A 19044-nucleotide genomic window follows, 5' to 3' on the forward strand; every position below is an offset into this window, starting at 1 on the left:
TCAGTGTAGAGTTGCCTGAGGGTAGAACTACATCAAATCATTGATGTTGCAATTTACTGGGGACTTTATTTTTTAAACTGGCATTGACAGGGCTCTCCCATCGTACTAAAGGACCTTTGTATTGGGCATGTGTTAGTGTAACGCTGTATAGTAGTGAGACCTGGGCAGTAAAGGAAGAGGATATTTGCAGGCTCAAACATACAGAAATCTGGGTTGGTACTAAAGTGGGTAACCCAGTTTTACCCACCTGGGTTTTTTCAGTAAAACCCACTTGAAAAAAAACATTATTTTACCCACTTTACTGTTTTTTTTTTTAAATAATGTATTTAATACCAAATTCAGTTTTTTTTTTTTATTAAGTGGTTATATTTTTGCACACAATATCAGAAGCAAATAATAGCTACTTAATTATATTCTATTTCACTTGTTAAAAAAACACATCATCACCATCCATCCATCATCCAATCCCACATTGCCCCAAGAGGAGTGTAGGAACCCGGGGCTAGGCAGTTGGTCCTGACATTTAAGATGATAGTGACCAGCCTCACTCATCCCTGAGTGGCATTACATGAGCAATCAACCCCAACCACCCCATGGATATAAACCTTCACTGGCCCAATCCTATTGGTGCGCAATAATTACCCACTAAACCACCAGGCACCAAAATTTGGTTATATGGTTACCACCCAGCATAGTACGGTAAATGGTTTCCTGGTGCACAGGAAACCATTTGGCTTGTCACTCAGCATAGAGTCACCCACAGGCAGAAGGAAGAGGAAAGAATGAAGGAAAGAAAGAAGAGGGAGTGTATAGTTACCCGTAGGAAGAAGGACAAGGAAAGAATGAAGGAAAGGAAGACGGAAGAGGATGGAAGGAAAGAAGGATGGAGGAGAGGAAAGGGCAGACACCCGACAGCAGCACTACATCGAGTGAGTGGATGGTGGGCGTCCCCACAACATCATCAAGTATTTATAATATTTTGGAAGCATAATCTTTTATTTAAAAAAAAAAATAAATAAATAAATAAATAAAAAAAAAAAAGCTTATTGCATTTCTCATCACCAACATAAGTAAAACATGCTCTCTGCAAATATGAATGTTCTATCTATCTATCTATTGCCAGACGCCATAATCCTGTAAGGGGTGGCCATTTGACTTTGAGTTAGTTGTTTTACGGGGAAGGGAATGTTGTTCTTTGATTTTGTCAAAACTATTCATAATATTTCTATTTTTCTAATAGCTTTTATAATCAATATCCTTTTCTTTTGAAATGATAATATTTTGTGTCACAGTAAATTATGGTTCCTGTCATGTTACCCAACCAATATAACAATTTTTTTTTTTTTTTTTTCAAATAAAAATGCAATTCTTTGCCTCAGTGATAAAATAAAAATGACACTTCACTTCTAAATGACTTAAGAACATGAAATAGCAGTATTTCCTGAAAAATAATAACAATATTCCTTGCTGCAATTTCAAAAAAATCAGGTCAAAGTTTTCTTCATCTTAAGAATATTTTTACATTGCTTTCCTTCTCAGCAGATTCAGTTTTTATACATCCACATCTAATGTGGTGAATACAAACTTTACAGCCAGCACTACCTGTCTCTAATTTTAAAAGTTTTAAAATTAAAAGTAAAATTGTGTTTGACAGATGTTGTTTTTAGTTTTATTATGGAGTGGGGCAAATTTGTTATATAACAGTAATCATTACTGGAGTTAACTTAAACTAGATGTTGTCTATATCATTACCAAATATCAATTATTCTATAGAAATATATTATAAACATTGCTTTCTGTTTAAAATAGACGTATTTTATATGCTTAGATATTTGGTTACCAAAAGCTATTATTACTTTTAAGATAATGTGTGAAATCATTTATGTCACAGAATTTTCAATAATAATGATTTAGAAGATTGAGAAATGCAAGTATACAATTACCAAAAAAAGGAAAGTAGCAAGGCAAATGACTCCTTCTACTATTGTGTAGTGTGGACTGATCTTTGCCAGCTCATGAGTTGTGCAGTGCTCTCAAGCCTCTCATGTTGAAGCATGTTTTGCTGTGTAGCAGGCAGCCCAAGGATAACAGCCAAAAAGGTCAAAACATAATTGTGTTCATTTCCCTCATTCAAATAACTGTGTGAAAAATAAGATTCTATTGGGCTATTCATAATTATGTATAACGGAAACATTATTTTATTTGAATTTAGGGTAAACTTTGAAAAAACCCACTTTTGCCCATTTTGGGGGGGTATTTTGTGAAAAAAAAAAAAAAAAAAAAAAAAAAAAAAAAAAGGTGGGTTGGGCTTTTTAAAAGTGGGTTTTTTGCCAACCCTGACAGAAATAGCAATGATTGGTGGATATGCAGTGCATCTTTGACTGGGAGGCCAGGGGGGGGGGGGGAGCTAGATTTATGATGAAGGAGTTAACCCAAGGCATCTCATCGACGTATGGGGACGTCGCAACGTTTTGTCACATCTAGACCCATTGTCGTACTTGTACGTGGTGCAATTGCAAGGTTCATAATTTGCACATTTTTCAATTTTCACACGTGATTTTTGGTACGTATACACAGGACACTTTCCTCTATTCCTCTACAAGATGCCAGGCAGGGACAATGCCTTACACCACATAATCTCCCCCCCCCCTGCATGCCACTGTCTCGGCGATTCACCTGTTACCAGTTACCTGGCCAATAAAGAAATTCAGGGTCAGAGTGATTCCCCAATCGATGACAATGTGGAGGACAAAGTTTACATAGCATTAGAGGAAGAAACAGTCAGAAATGATGATCAGGTAATGTGGCAAAAATATGTCAGGTATGGTGATGAGTTAGTGAGTGAAACAATGCTTATAATGCCCATATTACTGTTTGAAAACCAATATACTCTCATACTACATATAAATTTGTACCAAGTAAATAAATAAATACCGTTTACGAGTGGTGTGAAATAGTTACCCTCCCATAAAACTAGTTTTCTTTGGTGCCAGCCTGTAAGAACTACAGTAAGGTAAGGAGGTACTGCTACCTGGATCGAGTATTTTAAACCTCAGGTGAGCGATTTCTCTATGAATTTTTGATGTTTCTCACCAAAAGCGGAGGTTTTAGCCAAAATAAAAATTTTCGAAAATACCTCGGGATTGGGGGGTGTCGGAGGTGCGAAATAGCTCGGGACGTTACGGGTTAAGCTACCCATTTTGACCGTCCATCCTAAAAACTTTCCTACAATATTGCCCATGAGTAAAAGATTAAAATCAAGCATAAAATAAAACAGAAGATACAGTACAGTAATAAAATACATACTGGTAATATAATCATACATACATACATCTAATCATATATATATATATATATATATATATATATATATATATATATATATATGTACAATACATATAGTAATCCAATACAGGTATAATTAGGAGTGACCATACAAAACTCCTCACAATCTGGCATCCAAATGAGTGGATGATGGTTGTCTTAGCGCGTTAGGTGGGGTGCTCCCACAATGCATTCTGACAGGCTGGTGTGTGTTGCGGGGTCTGCCAATGTGCCGATTGGGTCCTGTGTCTGAGCCAGATACTGCACACTTCTGCAGATTATTACTTTAATAGAGCAAAGCCGAATGCGCCGGATGATGTGACAAGTCGGAAATTGTGACAACGGATAGTTCAGTCTACTTTAATGGCTTTCAGCTTGATATGTATACTTAACTCATAGTTCTTTATGTGATTCATTCACCCTTAAATTTACTTTCATCCGACAATTATAATATGACAATTTCTTGCTTGAAAATCATCCTGATGTCCCCTATCCCATCATCAAAATCCAACTAAACCTAACTTAAACTATCCTGACCTCACCTCATCTTATTAAGCAAGAGCATGCAGTGGGTAAGCTTTGTCTCAGCTCCAAGCAAGAATGTTTGGCAAAAACAGCAGTGACTGGGATTATGGGCAACTGGTGAAACATTACAAACAGAAATAAAAATGACAATGAGCTGCTGGAAAGACGATTCTTGAGCTTACAGGACGAATATGAGTGAAGGTGAGTATTATGGAGAATTTTAATACTGCTGATGTTATGGATGGCAGTGATGATGATGATGATTCCCTAGTACAATAAGAATACTACTTAAACCCGGCTTTTGTTTTACCTGTTCCGGATCGCTTTCTAGAGGTTCACACTGTTGACTGCTTCCAGCCAAGCTCAGTCTTCTCCGGCACATCTTGAAGTCTCGTACTTTATCTTCTTTCTTCTCATACTCAAATTCAATTGAAGACGGCTAAGAGAAACTGTAAAAATTGGTCTACTTGCGATCAACCCGCCTTCGGTCACCCTTCCCTAGCTGAAGGATTGGAGAGGAGAATGGATGATGGTTCTGTGATCATGTGACTAGAATTGCAAAGAAATATCTGAAATAAAATAAGAAACGTAATTCGTTTTGAAAACACAAAGAAAATAAGAAAAAGAATGAGAAGTAAGAAGAAATTTGGCTAAAATAATAGTGAAGGATTATTTAAAGGTCGGACAAGTGATGGGCGGGAGATTTAAATTCTGACCACGTGCTCGCCCAAATTTCAGTTTCGACCCATAGATCTCCCTCGACTGCTTTGTTGTATTTTGCTACTTTGTTTCATCAGTTTAAATAACTTTTCCTCACAGCAGTTGTGCCGCAAATGTTTTTGGTGGCATTTTGCGACTTCAAAGCGTATCATCCTCAATTCTTTACTCAGTATTCACAACTAAACACTGTCCTATTTACTATTTATAGGCTAACGCCTGTGTCGACCTAGTTTGCATTAATAACATACAAAAGGATATTGAAGTTACGAAAGAATATTGAGGTTGCAGAGAGGTGCTAGTGAACCTCTTATATTAACTTGATTTTTTTTTTTTTTTAATTCCTGCCATCAGACTTGTTTAGCTTACAATAGACTTCGAACTGGATGTGTTAGATACAGTCTTAACATGAAAGGTCTTTCGTAAAATGAATAAAATCGTGTATTATCAGCAGGAATAAACTGCGACATCACCTGATTCAATGGGTTAATGAAGAGAATACAAATACCCGTCACATTATGCTCAGCAAGGTGTAGGTGGTCGAGGCTAGGCTACTGTAGTTCTGCATATCAGCTCTTTCAACTACAAGGGGTATCCTAAGATGAATAAAGCCATATTAACTGCCAGACTTTCACCGCGATTTATTCTGCACATTACACCTCAGTATCCTCATGTATGTTAATGATGTAGTCCATGTCAGTATTATAACCATATAAATAACATACAAGGGAATGTTATGCCAATAAATACAGAATAAATCGCTACAGAAGAGATGTTACATACCATTCAAAGTACAGTACAGTACAGTTTAAGCCCAGTAAAACCATCTGGCACCAGCAAACCAAAAATGAAATCTTAGTACTGAAAGAGATGATTGAAAATGGATCTAACCCATCTGCTCTTACTCTTGAATTTTCACTTTCATGCCACATCATAATCTCACACATGCACATACCATATACAGTGGAGAGAGAAAGAAGACTGGTATAGGGATGAGAAAAGAGGGAGAAAAAGAAGGCAAAATATTATCATTGGCAGCCACAATGATGCTGAGTTCATGATTTCACAATGCCATGAAATGTTCACCTGCCACACAAATAATGTATGATGTGGAGATGTACTAATTTTGCTGCAACACTGACACATACCTGAACAGGGTCGTTAAGCTAAAAATACCATATCTTAACAATAAACACAGTTTTTGGATGTTTAGTTTTTACCTATATAGCCAATTCATCCCTGAGAATGTGAAAAACAAAACATTAAAGGCTGTATACACATTTATTTTTAGGAATCATAATTATTTAATTGTTTTAATGATGCATATATGTATCTACTTACAACAAATTAAACATAAGAAGATTGTAACAGTATATACAGGAGTTAGACAAATAGTTGGGGTTTGGGGAAACACCACTGAAATACTGGTAATTAATTCAATATGTAGAATGATTATTGTCTGAGTAGAATGTCATCACAATACCTGACTCCTCTTAACACTTGTGCATTTGTTTGTTGTTATCATGTACTGTACAGCTTCAAGTACAGAGAATGTACATATAGCATTCAGTCTGGGAATACACTTGGCTATATCATATTTTGTTGATATTTAAGTATGTAATCATCCTACCTGGGAGGGTGAGAAGCAGCCAGGCAGGAAGGACTCTACCTCAGTCAGGGATCACTGATGAAGGTGTGTGACCAGCACTAAACAGACCAGACCCCATGTTGGCTTCAGGACAGTACTTCTCTCTGCATGGTTCAAATCAAGATCAAAAGGCCCCATGTGAGCTACAGATCACTTTTAAACCTCTGATCAAAGGGATTACCAGCCTCAACTTGGTAAAGATAAGGCTTGGTTATAGTCCCTCTTCAGCACCAATCACAAATTTGATTCTCCTGATCAGACCAAGACTTCACTGTGATCCAAAATTTATAGGATAAATGTCCATGATCGAAACAAGTACTATCCTGTTACCTCCCCTACCCCTCCCTCCCTCCCTTCACCCTCCCTACCTCCCCAGCTAGGTCCACACACCACTACTCTGAGCGTTGTACAAAATATATTACTATAATTTATAATCTGAATAGTAAGACACTCAGAGTACTTTCTCACGTATTGGGATCTGAGGACTCCAAAAGCATGAGGAAAGTATACAAGGATTGGAGTTTTTCGGCAACATTCTTTCTGATATAGGTAAGTATTATTGCTGCTTAACAGTGCAATTAGAATTGGATTCACACCTTGCATGTAACATGGGGACAACTTTGATGTAATATGGCACCTCTATATACATAAAAGACACTTATCAGGGATCACTTGGTAAGAGAATTAGACTGATTAAATTTTCATATTGCACATCATGGAATGAAATAACATTAACTGAGCAATTATTTTAACCAGCAATGAGGATCATGACTGTTGTAACATTAAAAAACACATTAATACAACTCCTGTAGCTTAACATTTGAGATTATATTCAAAGACAGTGGAATTGGGACAGTTATCAGTTTGTTATATAATTTTGATGTGGTAAAAAGGATATACAGTATATATATTTATACATAGTCAAACAATATGTAAAGAATTTTATGTACAACTAATTGTAACAATAATGGTAAATAAAAAAAAAAAAAGTAGCTGAGGGTACTGCAATGTTTTTAAGAGGTGAAGAACGTGTTTCTGGAGATGGCCTAGAACAGAATATCACACACATCTGAGTCACCTTAACTTAAGGTGGACTGCTTAATACTTTCCTTTCCAGCTTCACATCATTGTGGTCAACTACCAGTTCTTGTTGACAGCTTGCTTCACAGTAACTGAGCATGAAATTCCCACCTTTTGTGTATGAAGCTTTGGTCTAGATATATTACCTAGAGTTATTAGGTTCACAGAGGATGGGGGAAGGTTTAAATATATGTCAACTGACATCTCACTTCTGACACATGGAAGTTCATTGGGATTTCTCGAATCAGTATATAAATTGTAAGTAACTGAGCACATAAAACACTTTTTCTAATACAACCTTTACAAAGTTTATGAAACAGTTCCAAGTCCACACAAATCAACCCAATGTGGAACTCTGACTTCAGCACTTTCACTGTAGCACTGGTTGTATAAGACGAGTTGGCCTTCAGTAGACACCCAAGGCAGGACCCGTTAAAAGGGCAGCGTGGCACAAAGGGTCAATTCTCTTTGGCCTGAGGGAAGCGCAGAGGGGATTTCTTTTTCTTTTTTCTTTTTTTTTGGCACCATAGAAGCACTACAGTACCTGAAAAGACATCACAGTCAATACCATGTACTAATTACAATACATTTACTTATTAGCCTATTTAACAAAAAGGAGGAAATGGAGGAGGGCGCAGATGACATGAGGCACTTAGTCATGGTGCTCATCTTTGTAACTTTGGCCTTTGAACCTGTGGAGGGTTTTTCACCCAGTTTCCTGGGATGTATGGCTATTGCATCATCCAGGTCACCAGTTACCACCCCTGTGTGTTATGTTATGTACTCACTTTACCTACCATGCCATAAAAGGGGGATGGGCACCTCAGCAAATTGATGCCATTACTTCACTATCACTCCATCACTAACACAGGCACTCACTGAATCATTCACTTATTCCACCTACCTTTACTATCACTATTACTCCTAAATCACTCCATCACTATTGCAAGCACTCACTGAATCACTCACTTATTCCACCTTCAGTACCAAATTTCCATTCTTCTGGAGACATACTTTAATCCTGCAGATCTGTTTGCAAATACTGGACTGCCTTAAGACCTATAAGTCATATTTTGTGAATGTTATGCAAAACATAAAAGTCTCTTCAGTGTGATATCTAACACATTTTATCACAATTAACGCTAGACAACTTTCTTTCCATTTGGAAGCTGGCCTCCTTGGCTGAATACGGTAGAAACAGTTTTGAATAAACCTTTCTTTATGTTGACACTTTTCTTTATTTTATTCTGGATAATACCAAATGACTTAATCAACCACAAAAATGAACTCTTTGTTTCAAGGCATTAACAAAATCATATGAATAACATTACAATAATTTATAATGTACTTCTGAAGGGAGTTTTAATAAAAAGTGTGCATTAAATTATGAGTGCACACAATTTGCAGCATTAAAAGCTAGGTCACCCAAGCAAATGCCACTTTGTTTTTTTCTGGCCTTGATTCTCAAAGGCATATCCTGGCTTCCTATTAACAACAAATTGGTGTGATATCAATGTTTGCTCTTAAATAAACTGTTTAACTGAGAAAATTACTTAACTAGTAAACAGCTTACTGTAATAGAAAAATTAAAAACAAAAAGTGTTTATCATCTCTTATCTTGCTCCCTCCTGGGAACCCCCAGACCGAGGATGGCCATGGCAAAACCATCTCCAAGCTATTATATTTTCACATTCCAAACACACACATGCACTTGTAAAATGAACTTTCTGGTTCAAGAATTAAACACTGCACAGGTTAACCCTTTAAACGCGGAGCGTCGCATTTGCGACGATCGCCAAAAAGGACATAACGGCGGATCATCACGTTTGCGATTTGAGTTAATTTTGAATAAACGCAGGCAAGGATGTTCCAGCTGATATTGTCTATCAGTACCGCCACCCTTTAGCTACAATTAACATACTTGACCTTTGTATTACTGACCTCCGTTGTTGCCAAGTATCGCATTTTTCCCCCCTCCACGGCCCGGCCAGCCTGGCTGTGATATATGGCAGCACGTTGACTGCTCAGAACTGTAAATCTGTGCTCTCCTCTCACAAGCAGTTTATGCTAATAGGAAACGCTTGTTTCCCCAGTTGTCACACTAGCTTTTTTTCGCACAGTTTTCCCCTGTTTAGCGTCAGTTTACGGCAGGCTTTCAAAGTGATATTATGGCGAGTTCTAGCTCTTCCGAGTCAGTGCGAGCGGCCGACAGGAACGAGAATAAAGTGACGGGCGTAAGGCAGAATAAAAGCGCGCCGCGGTGGTCTTTTGGAAAGTACTATGATTGAAAATAATGTAGTATGTGTTTTTAGCTGTGAAAATGGAAATGTTTATTGAGTGACAGGAAGACCGCCGCCGCGCTGCATGTCAGCCGTACACTTCGTTGATTTTAGCCTTATTTTCAGTGCTTATTGTACAAATACGGATTCCAAACTACCTGTAGGTTGTAGTATAAAGTTTACTGTGACAGAATAAGGCTGTGGTAGTGGGGAAACCGGGTTGCTGGAGGTGTGAAAGTGAAGGTTTTGTTACCCAACTTTGCAAGTCCACAAGTCCTTGGGTAGTCCACAAAAGCTCAACACCTGTCTCTGGAGAAAGCTGAATGTAAGTACTATCTGCCATACCAAGTATAATGTTCTAGGGTTAATCTCTGATTTTTGGCTAATATTTTCCTACAGGTACTCAGACCGCGATCCTACCCCGCCACCCGGGGGCGGTCGGCTGTCCATGGCCGCGTTTTAGGGGTTAAGTAATGAATTACTGTATGCAGTTGATGACAATAATCTTAAAAGAGAAACTTGTAAATACAACTATAACATATAAAACCTACAAGAAATTAAGAATGCATCATTCTCATAAACCTGGCATCCTGTAACACAATTAAAAATGAACACTCTAAATGACGAAATACTGTACTAATCTCCACACATTATCAAGATACGTGCTTATTACAAAACAATGAAATATAGTGAACATAAATTGACAAAACTTTCCAATTTTCAGATCATTATAAAAGTGGCCAATCTCAAGTGCCTTGCTCCTTCCTAGGAATCCCTGACAGGATATGGCAATTACAAAACAGCCTCCACACTCACTCTCATGTCATTCTTGAATGTCACTTAAACATAAACATGCAACTCTATACTCATACTGCATTTTATTACTAAAAGATGACAAATAAGGGGCAGTGACAGTAACAGGATAAACTTACCCATCACTGGTCGTGGGCAAGCCAGGCAGCAGGGACCCACTGAGGCTCCCGCTCCAGCATATTAATGTCCTGTAAGAGCTGGTGGTAGGCACGATCCACATCCTGATTAATTATTATTAGGTCAAAGTAGTGACCATACTGCTCCTCCATTTCTCGCGCCTTCTCGATGGTTTCCTTCAACTCCTCATCCTACAAAATACAGTGAATTACATCATTTACACACAATATTATATTGACACAGGAGTTCAAATAATTATCACAGTACACACACCCACACACACACCCACACACACACACACACACACCCACACCCACACACACACACACCCACACCCACACACACACACACCCACACCCACACACACACACACAAGAAAAAGGGATCACACAGGAGGGTTACAATGTCATACTAAAATGATCACTAGCTCAAGATGTACCACAAAAATGAACCAGCTATCATCATAATGTGCATATGATAAAAGTAATGATTATGAATGAGACAGGAAATGTCACAAGCAAGGGGTACATGGGCTCAAAAAAAAAAAGAAAAAAAAAAAAGGGGGGTGGGGGTGCCAACATGAGGGTGAACCAGCGGGCATTTTGTCTGGGTTGTTAAACCCCTTCACATAAGCTGTGCACTGATACATTTTTATTTTCATTTTTATTCTTTTTTTAATGCAAGGAAGATGGAATCAAAGGACTTCCAAGAAAAAACAAAAGCAAGATAGCAGAGAACCAAATTCAAGATCCGTTCATTCTAGGATGCCTGGACACACTGCGTTTGAAAGACTAGAGATCATTGGCAGCAGGAAATACAGAGGGAAAAGTTCCAGAGTTGACCTGTTGCATGCATGAAGGACTGAGAGTAACTGTGAACTCTTGGATTAGAAAGTTGGACAGAAAAGAGATGAGTTTGTTCCTAGACAGGTGCTATGCGCCTACCCTAGTGGTGGAGAGATGCAAGCAGACAGTTCAGGGGAGCAGTGACCATTAGTGTGGCAACAGAGAAGAGACAGAGATGCAACAGTGCAGTGAAGAAACAAAGGTTGACAGAAGCCAGCAAGGGAACGAGAGTTAATGAGACAAAAAGCCTCTGACTTCACCTTGTTCAGTAGGGCTCTATGCAGGAAGCCTTCCCACATATGAGAGTTGTACTCTACACAGGGGCAAATTTAGCTTTCTTGATTAGAAAATATCAAAAATATCTTTTTATTTGTGATATTCTAGGGCAATAAAAACCTACATGAAAGCAACTTAAATTGTAGAAAACTGCATAACAGGTCAAAATAAGGATGGCATTGTATGGTAAGTATATATGCAAGAGTGGGATACGGCTGCTGAATGTACAATTATGTAAGATGCAAAGAATATGGTGTTTAATTTGATGGTCATATCCACTTTACTTCACAGGTGGCCTAAAGTGTACCTGTGTGTAAATGGTATAAGTTGTGTGATGGAGATGAGAAATTTGAAGACATCAGTAATAAATGAACTATGTACTACATTACGCTTTCTTCCTTTCCTACTTTTGAATGAAACCTATCACTATGAATCACCATCATCATCATCATCCAATCCTGCGTTGCCCCACAAGAAGCTTAGGAGCCCAGGGCTAGGCAAGTTGGTGCTGACATTTAAGATGAGAATGACTAGCCTCACTCATCCCTGAGTGGTATTATGTGAGCAATAACTCCATCCACCCCTTGGATATAAACTTTCACTGGTTCAATCTGATTGGAGTGTTGCAATTACCCACTAAACTATAGTCTCACCAATCTAAAACCAAGGTTTGGGTGGAGTCCAGCCGGGGATTTCCCGGCGTACAGCGTTGCCTTGTTTCCTATACTCTGATTGGCTAGTGGCTGACCTGACACCGTTAGAGCTCGCCGCTCACATCTCGCCACCTGGCCTGACATGACTTCACCCACTTCTGTGTGTGTGTGTGTTTGTGTATGTGTGTGTGTGTAGAGACAAACTAATTTAAGTTATAAATATAACCAAAATAATGAATTTAAAAATCGCATTCTCTCTCTCTCTCATATAATTTATGATTCCTAGTATGGGCCTGGATGTTGCAACTCGTGAGTGTTTTAACTTATTTATTTCTATTAAGAAAATAGCGTATGTTACTGATTCCTTCAAATTATATTATAAACATAATTGTTACATTACTTACCCAACTTAGAACTACCGTGAAAGTCGGTAAAAGTAACTACATTTCTTTCAGCAACACTGTAAAATATATATGCCACATTTCTTTATTGATGTACAAGAGCCATATGCATTACAAGTTTACCTTCCTTTGATAAGCTAGAATACTTACGTTTATATTGTATTAGTATGTGTGTACCTATGTGATGCCTATTACATATATAGCAGAATCTACTCATCGCTCGTTTAGGAAGTATGGCATGGCTGCACCCAGCGCCAGACCCCACCCAAACTTTGGTTTTAGATTGGTGAGACTATACCAGGCGCCATAATTTGGTTATATGGTTACCACCCAGCATAATGGTTTCCTGGTGTAGAAGAAACCATTTGGCTTGTCACAATGGGAAAATGGAATATGATGATGATATTCTAGCATCCATTAATCTATTTATTTAATGACTGTGACAATCTGACATCCATGCAAACTTCACCATCTGCCACTACTTCCAAGGGTGTGATGTTTAAATTGGATGTATGCTATCAAGGAAATGGTTAACAAGTACTTAAGAATAACTCAGGATTTTGAGAAGAATTATTAAAATTATGCATAGTGATGATGTAATGCCACTGGAGGCATAAAACAGTTGGTCACTTTGCCTACCCTTCAAAGTCCTGGACTATGATAGCCTAGCCTCAGGCCCCCACACCTTGCACAGGGTATAATGGGACTGCTGTTATTATTACAAAGAATGCAGAAAGGCACTGTAACAGATATCAGCATTTACTGAACAGGTGCTGATAAGGAGCCAACACACGGTGATGCTGTGCATCCTGAGTGGAACTTGGGAGCCAATCTCCCACATATTTTCTGCACTTCACTGAGAAGAAGGACTCTGGTTCAACTCCGGTGAAGCTTTGTCTACCGCAAGGGGGTGTCAGATCCCTACGTGGTGTACATATCATACCGTACCTGTAGGACTGTCCCACAGAAACAATTGTTTACCCGTGATCAACAGGTCCGTCTGGCCAGTCGGGCCAGGATTAAGGGACAGCAACAACAGGCAACAAATTTATAATAAAGGTACAATGTACATAGGGGGATCTGGGAGAGCAGATGGGAATGCTGATAAGTTATGGAAGTACTGTATTCCAATTCATGAGGGAAATTGGAGACATTAAGATAGTACTGTCCACACACACCAGATAAATCTTACATAATGCATCTCAATTATTGTGTGCTGTATGCTGGTGTGAGGAATGCAGATACTCTGGATGCTTTGTGAAATTATCAATCAATGATACAATAAGCTGACATAAAAAGCTAAAACTATGATGTATGAAAATGGTTATGGAAAACAGAAAATGATACAGAGTAGACTAGGGTAACATTTACAGAGTCATCCCAGCATCATCATCATCATCCGGACCTCCTTTCCCACCCTAGGGAGAGGTAAGGAGTAGCAATGTCCAGACAGCCCAAATCTGCCCAAGCCAATGGGCCAAGCTTCCATTCACTCATCATTCAAGCCCCCGGAATCCTGGTTCTATCGGATGTGTCAAAAACATTCACCACATTCTGCAGCTTCACATAAACGTATCCGACTGAGTCAATCCAGATGCTGCCACTTTAAAAAGGGCTGCCAAATCCCTGATCTTGCACTTCTCCTCACAACATTCATCCAGCCAGCTCGATCTCTTGTCTGTTCCCTAGTCTCACCGACTTTCAAACCTCTCTTCCTCACACACTCATCCACCATATCTCTCCACCTTCTCCTTGGCCTACCTCGCCTCCTCCCTCCTTCAAATTCGCTCAGATATACCTTTTTCACTGCTCTATTGTTATTCATTCTCTCCACATGACCATACCATCTCAGTACACTCTCTTCGATTCTGGTGTCCACAGATTTCCTCACTCCACATCTTCCATGAATCACATTATTTCACATCCTATCCACCCTCTATACTCCACATACAGTCCTCAGCAGTCCCATCTCCACTGCTCTTACCCGACTTTTCATTTTCATGCCACACCATAGTCTCACATCCATATGTTTAAGCTGACACTAACATTCCTTCAAGTAAGCCTCTTGCAGCTGCAATACTCAAGCCTCTGTTTCTTATCAAGGCCTTCATTGCACCAGCTATTTTTCTTCCTTGTGCCACTCAAATTTCAACTTCTTTTCCACATTTTCCTCTCTTTTCTATCACTGTACCCAGGTATTTGAACTCTCTCACCAATTCCAGTCTCTCTCCATTCACTGCAACATCACACTGGGAGTTACCTTCTCTCTCAATAACCATCATTTTACTCTTTTCAACATTTACTCTCAAGGCACGACACTCACAAACCTCAACAAAATTCTGCACTAGCCTACCAAGTTCTTGTCCGGTACTTGCAAGCAATACTGCATCATCAGCATACAACAAATTTGCGATACTCCATCCATCACCATTCATTACCAACGTCATCCCTCTCTCCATTACTGCATTTTTACTTCTCTCATCACCCCATCCATATATATACTGAACAACCATAAGGACATCACACAACCTTGTCGCACGCCCACACCAATCGTGAACCATTCATTTAGATGCCCATTAACACTTATACATGCTTCACTATCATTATAAAAACCTTGACGGCACCTAGCAGCTTACCATCTACACAGTACATGCACAAAACTTTCCACAATCCTTCTGTTCACTTTGCCGTATGCTTTTTCCATGGAAAGAATATTTTGAAGGCCTGATGAATGGGAACAGAGAGAGAAGAGTGGTTGTAAACATGATATGTTTTGGGGGTGTGCAGAGAAGGAATGCAGTACCAGGAGATGTGACACTGGCACAGGTGAAGAGTGCTGTGAAGCGGCTGAAAAATGGGAAAGCAGCTGGGGTTGATGAGATGTATGCAGAGATGCTTAAGTGTAGTGGAGAGAGTGGAATGATGTGCTTGTTGGAGACATGTAAGAAGGCAGGGATGAGTAAAACCGTGCTGGCAGAGTGGAAAAAGGTTGTGACTGTTCCCCTGTACAAAAATAAAGGTGAGTGAAGTGAGTGCAAGAACTACCATGGCATAAGTCTGAGAGTGGTAGGGAAGGTATATGGAAGAATTATTATAAAGAAAGTAAGAGAGATATCAGAAGTCCTAGAGAGTTATGAACAGGGTGGCTTTAGGAGTGGCAAAGGATGTGTGGATCAAATATTTGCAGGAAGACAGATAGGAGAGAAGGCTTCTGAGGTCATCCCAGCAACACAAGAGAATTAAGAAGCATTTTACTGTATATGGACCACCCTGTATATCATTTTCATTTTTGAAGGTTCTAATATGTTTGCATGTGTCAGCCTTAGTCACCTACTGGTGGCTCTCCATGTTGCTCAATCTCTGACAGCTTCCCTATATAGTCCCTTCACCCTGAGGTTAGACTCAATGACCTCGTCCCAGGTCTTTGTTGGTCTACCTCTCACTACCCTACCTCCACAATTAACACTTCATACCTTCTGCAACCAATTATCATCCCCAGTCCACTCTACATGCCCAAACCATTTCAATCTACCTCATCACAACACCAATACACTCCAGTTCCATCCTGCCTCTCAATTCTTCCATCGCAAACCTAGCCCAAACCAGGCCTTGCACTCAAGGATGCATTGTACATCCACCTAATCATTGCCATTTCTGTACGTCTGAGCCTATGGATATCTTCTTCTTTCCTTTACTGCCGAGGTCTCACTACCATACAGGAGTACACTCCTAACACATGCTGCATACAAAGATCCCTAACACAGAGGGAGAGCCCCCTCAGTGTCAGGAGAGGAAACAGCCCCCTGAACTTCTTCCAACCACTCCTCACTCTAGCCACTGAGCTAGTTCCAGCCCCACCTCCAGCACATAACATGTCTTCCAAATAACAAAACCCTTCCACACACTCAAGAGACTCACCAGCAAGCTCAATACTTTCACACCTGGCAATATTCACATGTTCTCCCCGACACACAGCACACAAGAAACCAGCATTATCTCACAGTCTACCTCTAATATCACTACATCTCTTATACACCCACTTATCACAAACACTGCACAAGATAGAATTACTTCCCACACCCTTGTGACAAATCGCACATGGTCACTCTCCCCCTTGTTTGACAGTACCACCCCCAGCCCTAGATACCATCACTTTGGTTTTATCTGCATCCACTCTTAAGCCCTTGTGCCCCATACCATCTCTCCATTTCCTAAATCTTTCCTCCGCCTCCCTTTCATTCTCTGCAACAGAATATATACAGTATTAAATTTATACTAAAATTTAATACTTAATGTTTGGGAAATGGAGTGGGAAATGCCACTCCTTTTCTATCCATCTATATATCTAGGCTGCTTCCCCCAAAGAAAGAGAGGTCGCCAAGACATGACGACAAACTCCCAATTTACTCATCCACACACACATATTCATTCGCCTCTTAGCCAACCCTCTTACTGACAGAAAATGCACTACTAGACTAATACTGTTCAGGGATGGGGAAGAAAAGTTACCAAGTACAGAAAGTACATAGTACGTGCAAACCAGCTTCTAAGGTACATACATTTATACATACAAGAGGTAACTCCAGGAGTTGAGTTAATGTTGGGGATATGAATTGAAAATGCCACCATTTTTAAAGACTGAAAATGCACTACTACTACTGCTGATGAATGGGAACGAGAGTAAAAGAAGAAAGAGTGGACTTCATGATAGCATTTGGTTAGCAGTCACTGGATGAATGCCAAGAACTGGAGACGAGAAGCTGTACCACAGGTGATGTGAAGTAAAAGATCAGAAAATGCAGGAGGGAGGACTGGGATAATATTAAGGACTGCATCTGACTTACAGTAAGTCTTAAGTGATCACATTGTGCAGCCTCCTTAAAAAAAAAAAAAAAAAAAAAAAAAAAAAAAAACCCAGAGGCCCAGAACACAAATGATAAGCAGACAAGAAATCATTTATGTCTACAGTTCTTCTACAATTCACGGAAAGCCTGTTGCATTTTATAACTGTCACTTTACAAGTATCACATTATATCTTTGGAAGGTGTGTGTAGGATATTTACAGAAGAAATATGTAATGTGGTGTGTGGAAGGAAGAGAAGACGGAGGGGGGTGCAAAGAACAGCGTGGTGGACTGAAGAGGTGAGACAGGCTGTGGCACAAAAGAAGAAAGCATACAATGAATGGATGAGAAATAGAGGCGTGGAAGAAGTTGAGAGGCGGAAGAGAGAGTTATATGTAGAAAGAAAGAGAGAGGTGAAAAGATTAGTCAGAGAGAGTAAGAAGAGAGTGGATGAGGAATTTGGAAGGAATTTGAGTGTAAAGTGGAGGGACTGTAAGAAAATGTTCTGGAAAGAGGTGAAAAGAGTAAGACTGAGTGGAAGTGAAGTTAGCAGGGGAGTGAAAGATAAAAATGGTAAATTACTAGTGGAGAAGGGAGAAAAAGTGAGCAGATGGAGAGAACACTTTAAGGAATTGTTGAACATAGAGGATGGAAGTAATGCGAGTATAAGTGGCTGGGGAATGGCTGGGAGAAGGAGGGAGGTGAGACGACAGGAAGAAATCAGTAGGATAGAAGTTGTGGAAGCAATGAAGAAAGTTAAATCGGGGAACGCCCCAGGAATTGATGGAGTGTGTGGTGAAATGCTGAAGCATGGGGGAGAGATAGTAGTAGAATGGATGTGGAAGATGCGCAGATTGGCCTGGGAGGAAGGCAGAGTCCCGGAGGATTGGAAGTCAGGTATAATTATTCCCTTGTACAAAGGAAAATGGGAAAAAGAAGTGTGTGGTAATCATAGGGGCATTTGTCTTCATAGTATAATAGGAAAAGTGTATGGTAGGATACTTATTAACAGAGTTAGAGAAAGAACAGAGAAATTAGTTGGAGAAGAAGAGGGAGGCTTTAGGAAGGGAAGAGGTTCTGTAGATCAGATATTCATTCTCAGATCTTTGGTGGAAAAGTTTCTAGAGAAGAGAAAGAAGTTGTATGAGGCTTCCATAAATTTGGAGAAAGCATATGACAGGGTGGATAGACAAGGATTTTGGAAAGTGTTAAGAATATATGGAGTAGATGGGAAACTGTTGAATGCTGTGTAGAGTATGTACGATGGTGTTAAGGCTGCAGTGCGTGTGGATGGTGAACTAAGTGAATTTTTCTCTTTGAAAGTTGGGTTGAAACAGGGATGTGTCATGTCTCCATGGTTGTTCAATCTGTACATGGATGGGGTAATGAAAGAGGTACAAGGTAGGGTAGTGGATATTGGAGTGGCCCTGGTGAGAGAGGATAGTGTATGGAAACTCCCTGTACTGTTGTTTGCAGATGATGCTGTGTTGTTGAGTGAAGACGAAGGGGAGCTGCAAGGCTTG

General features: G+C 39.6%; 1 protein-coding gene across 3 annotated transcripts in view; it reads right to left on the reverse strand.

Annotated features, from left to right (window-relative positions):
* Positions 1-6589: 6589 nt before the first annotated feature.
* Positions 6590-19044, reverse strand: part of LOC145417734 (protein PALS1-like) — a 318104-nt gene continuing 305649 nt past the window's right edge. For all 3 annotated transcript variants that reach the window (XM_080286334.1, XM_080286333.1, XM_080286335.1), the window contains 2 exons: positions 10506-10694; positions 6590-7838 (listed from right to left, as the gene is read on the reverse strand). In XM_080286334.1, the coding sequence (XP_080142460.1) occupies positions 10509-10694 (186 nt within the window). In that variant the 3' untranslated portion in view covers positions 6590-7838; positions 10506-10508. The remainder of the gene's footprint in view (positions 7839-10505; positions 10695-19044) is intronic.

Source organism: Coenobita brevimanus, chromosome 111, assembly GCF_032717465.1.
Source record: "Coenobita brevimanus isolate Jiangsu-jjx chromosome 111, ASM3271746v2, whole genome shotgun sequence".
Lineage (NCBI taxonomy): Eukaryota > Metazoa > Arthropoda > Malacostraca > Decapoda > Coenobitidae > Coenobita > Coenobita brevimanus.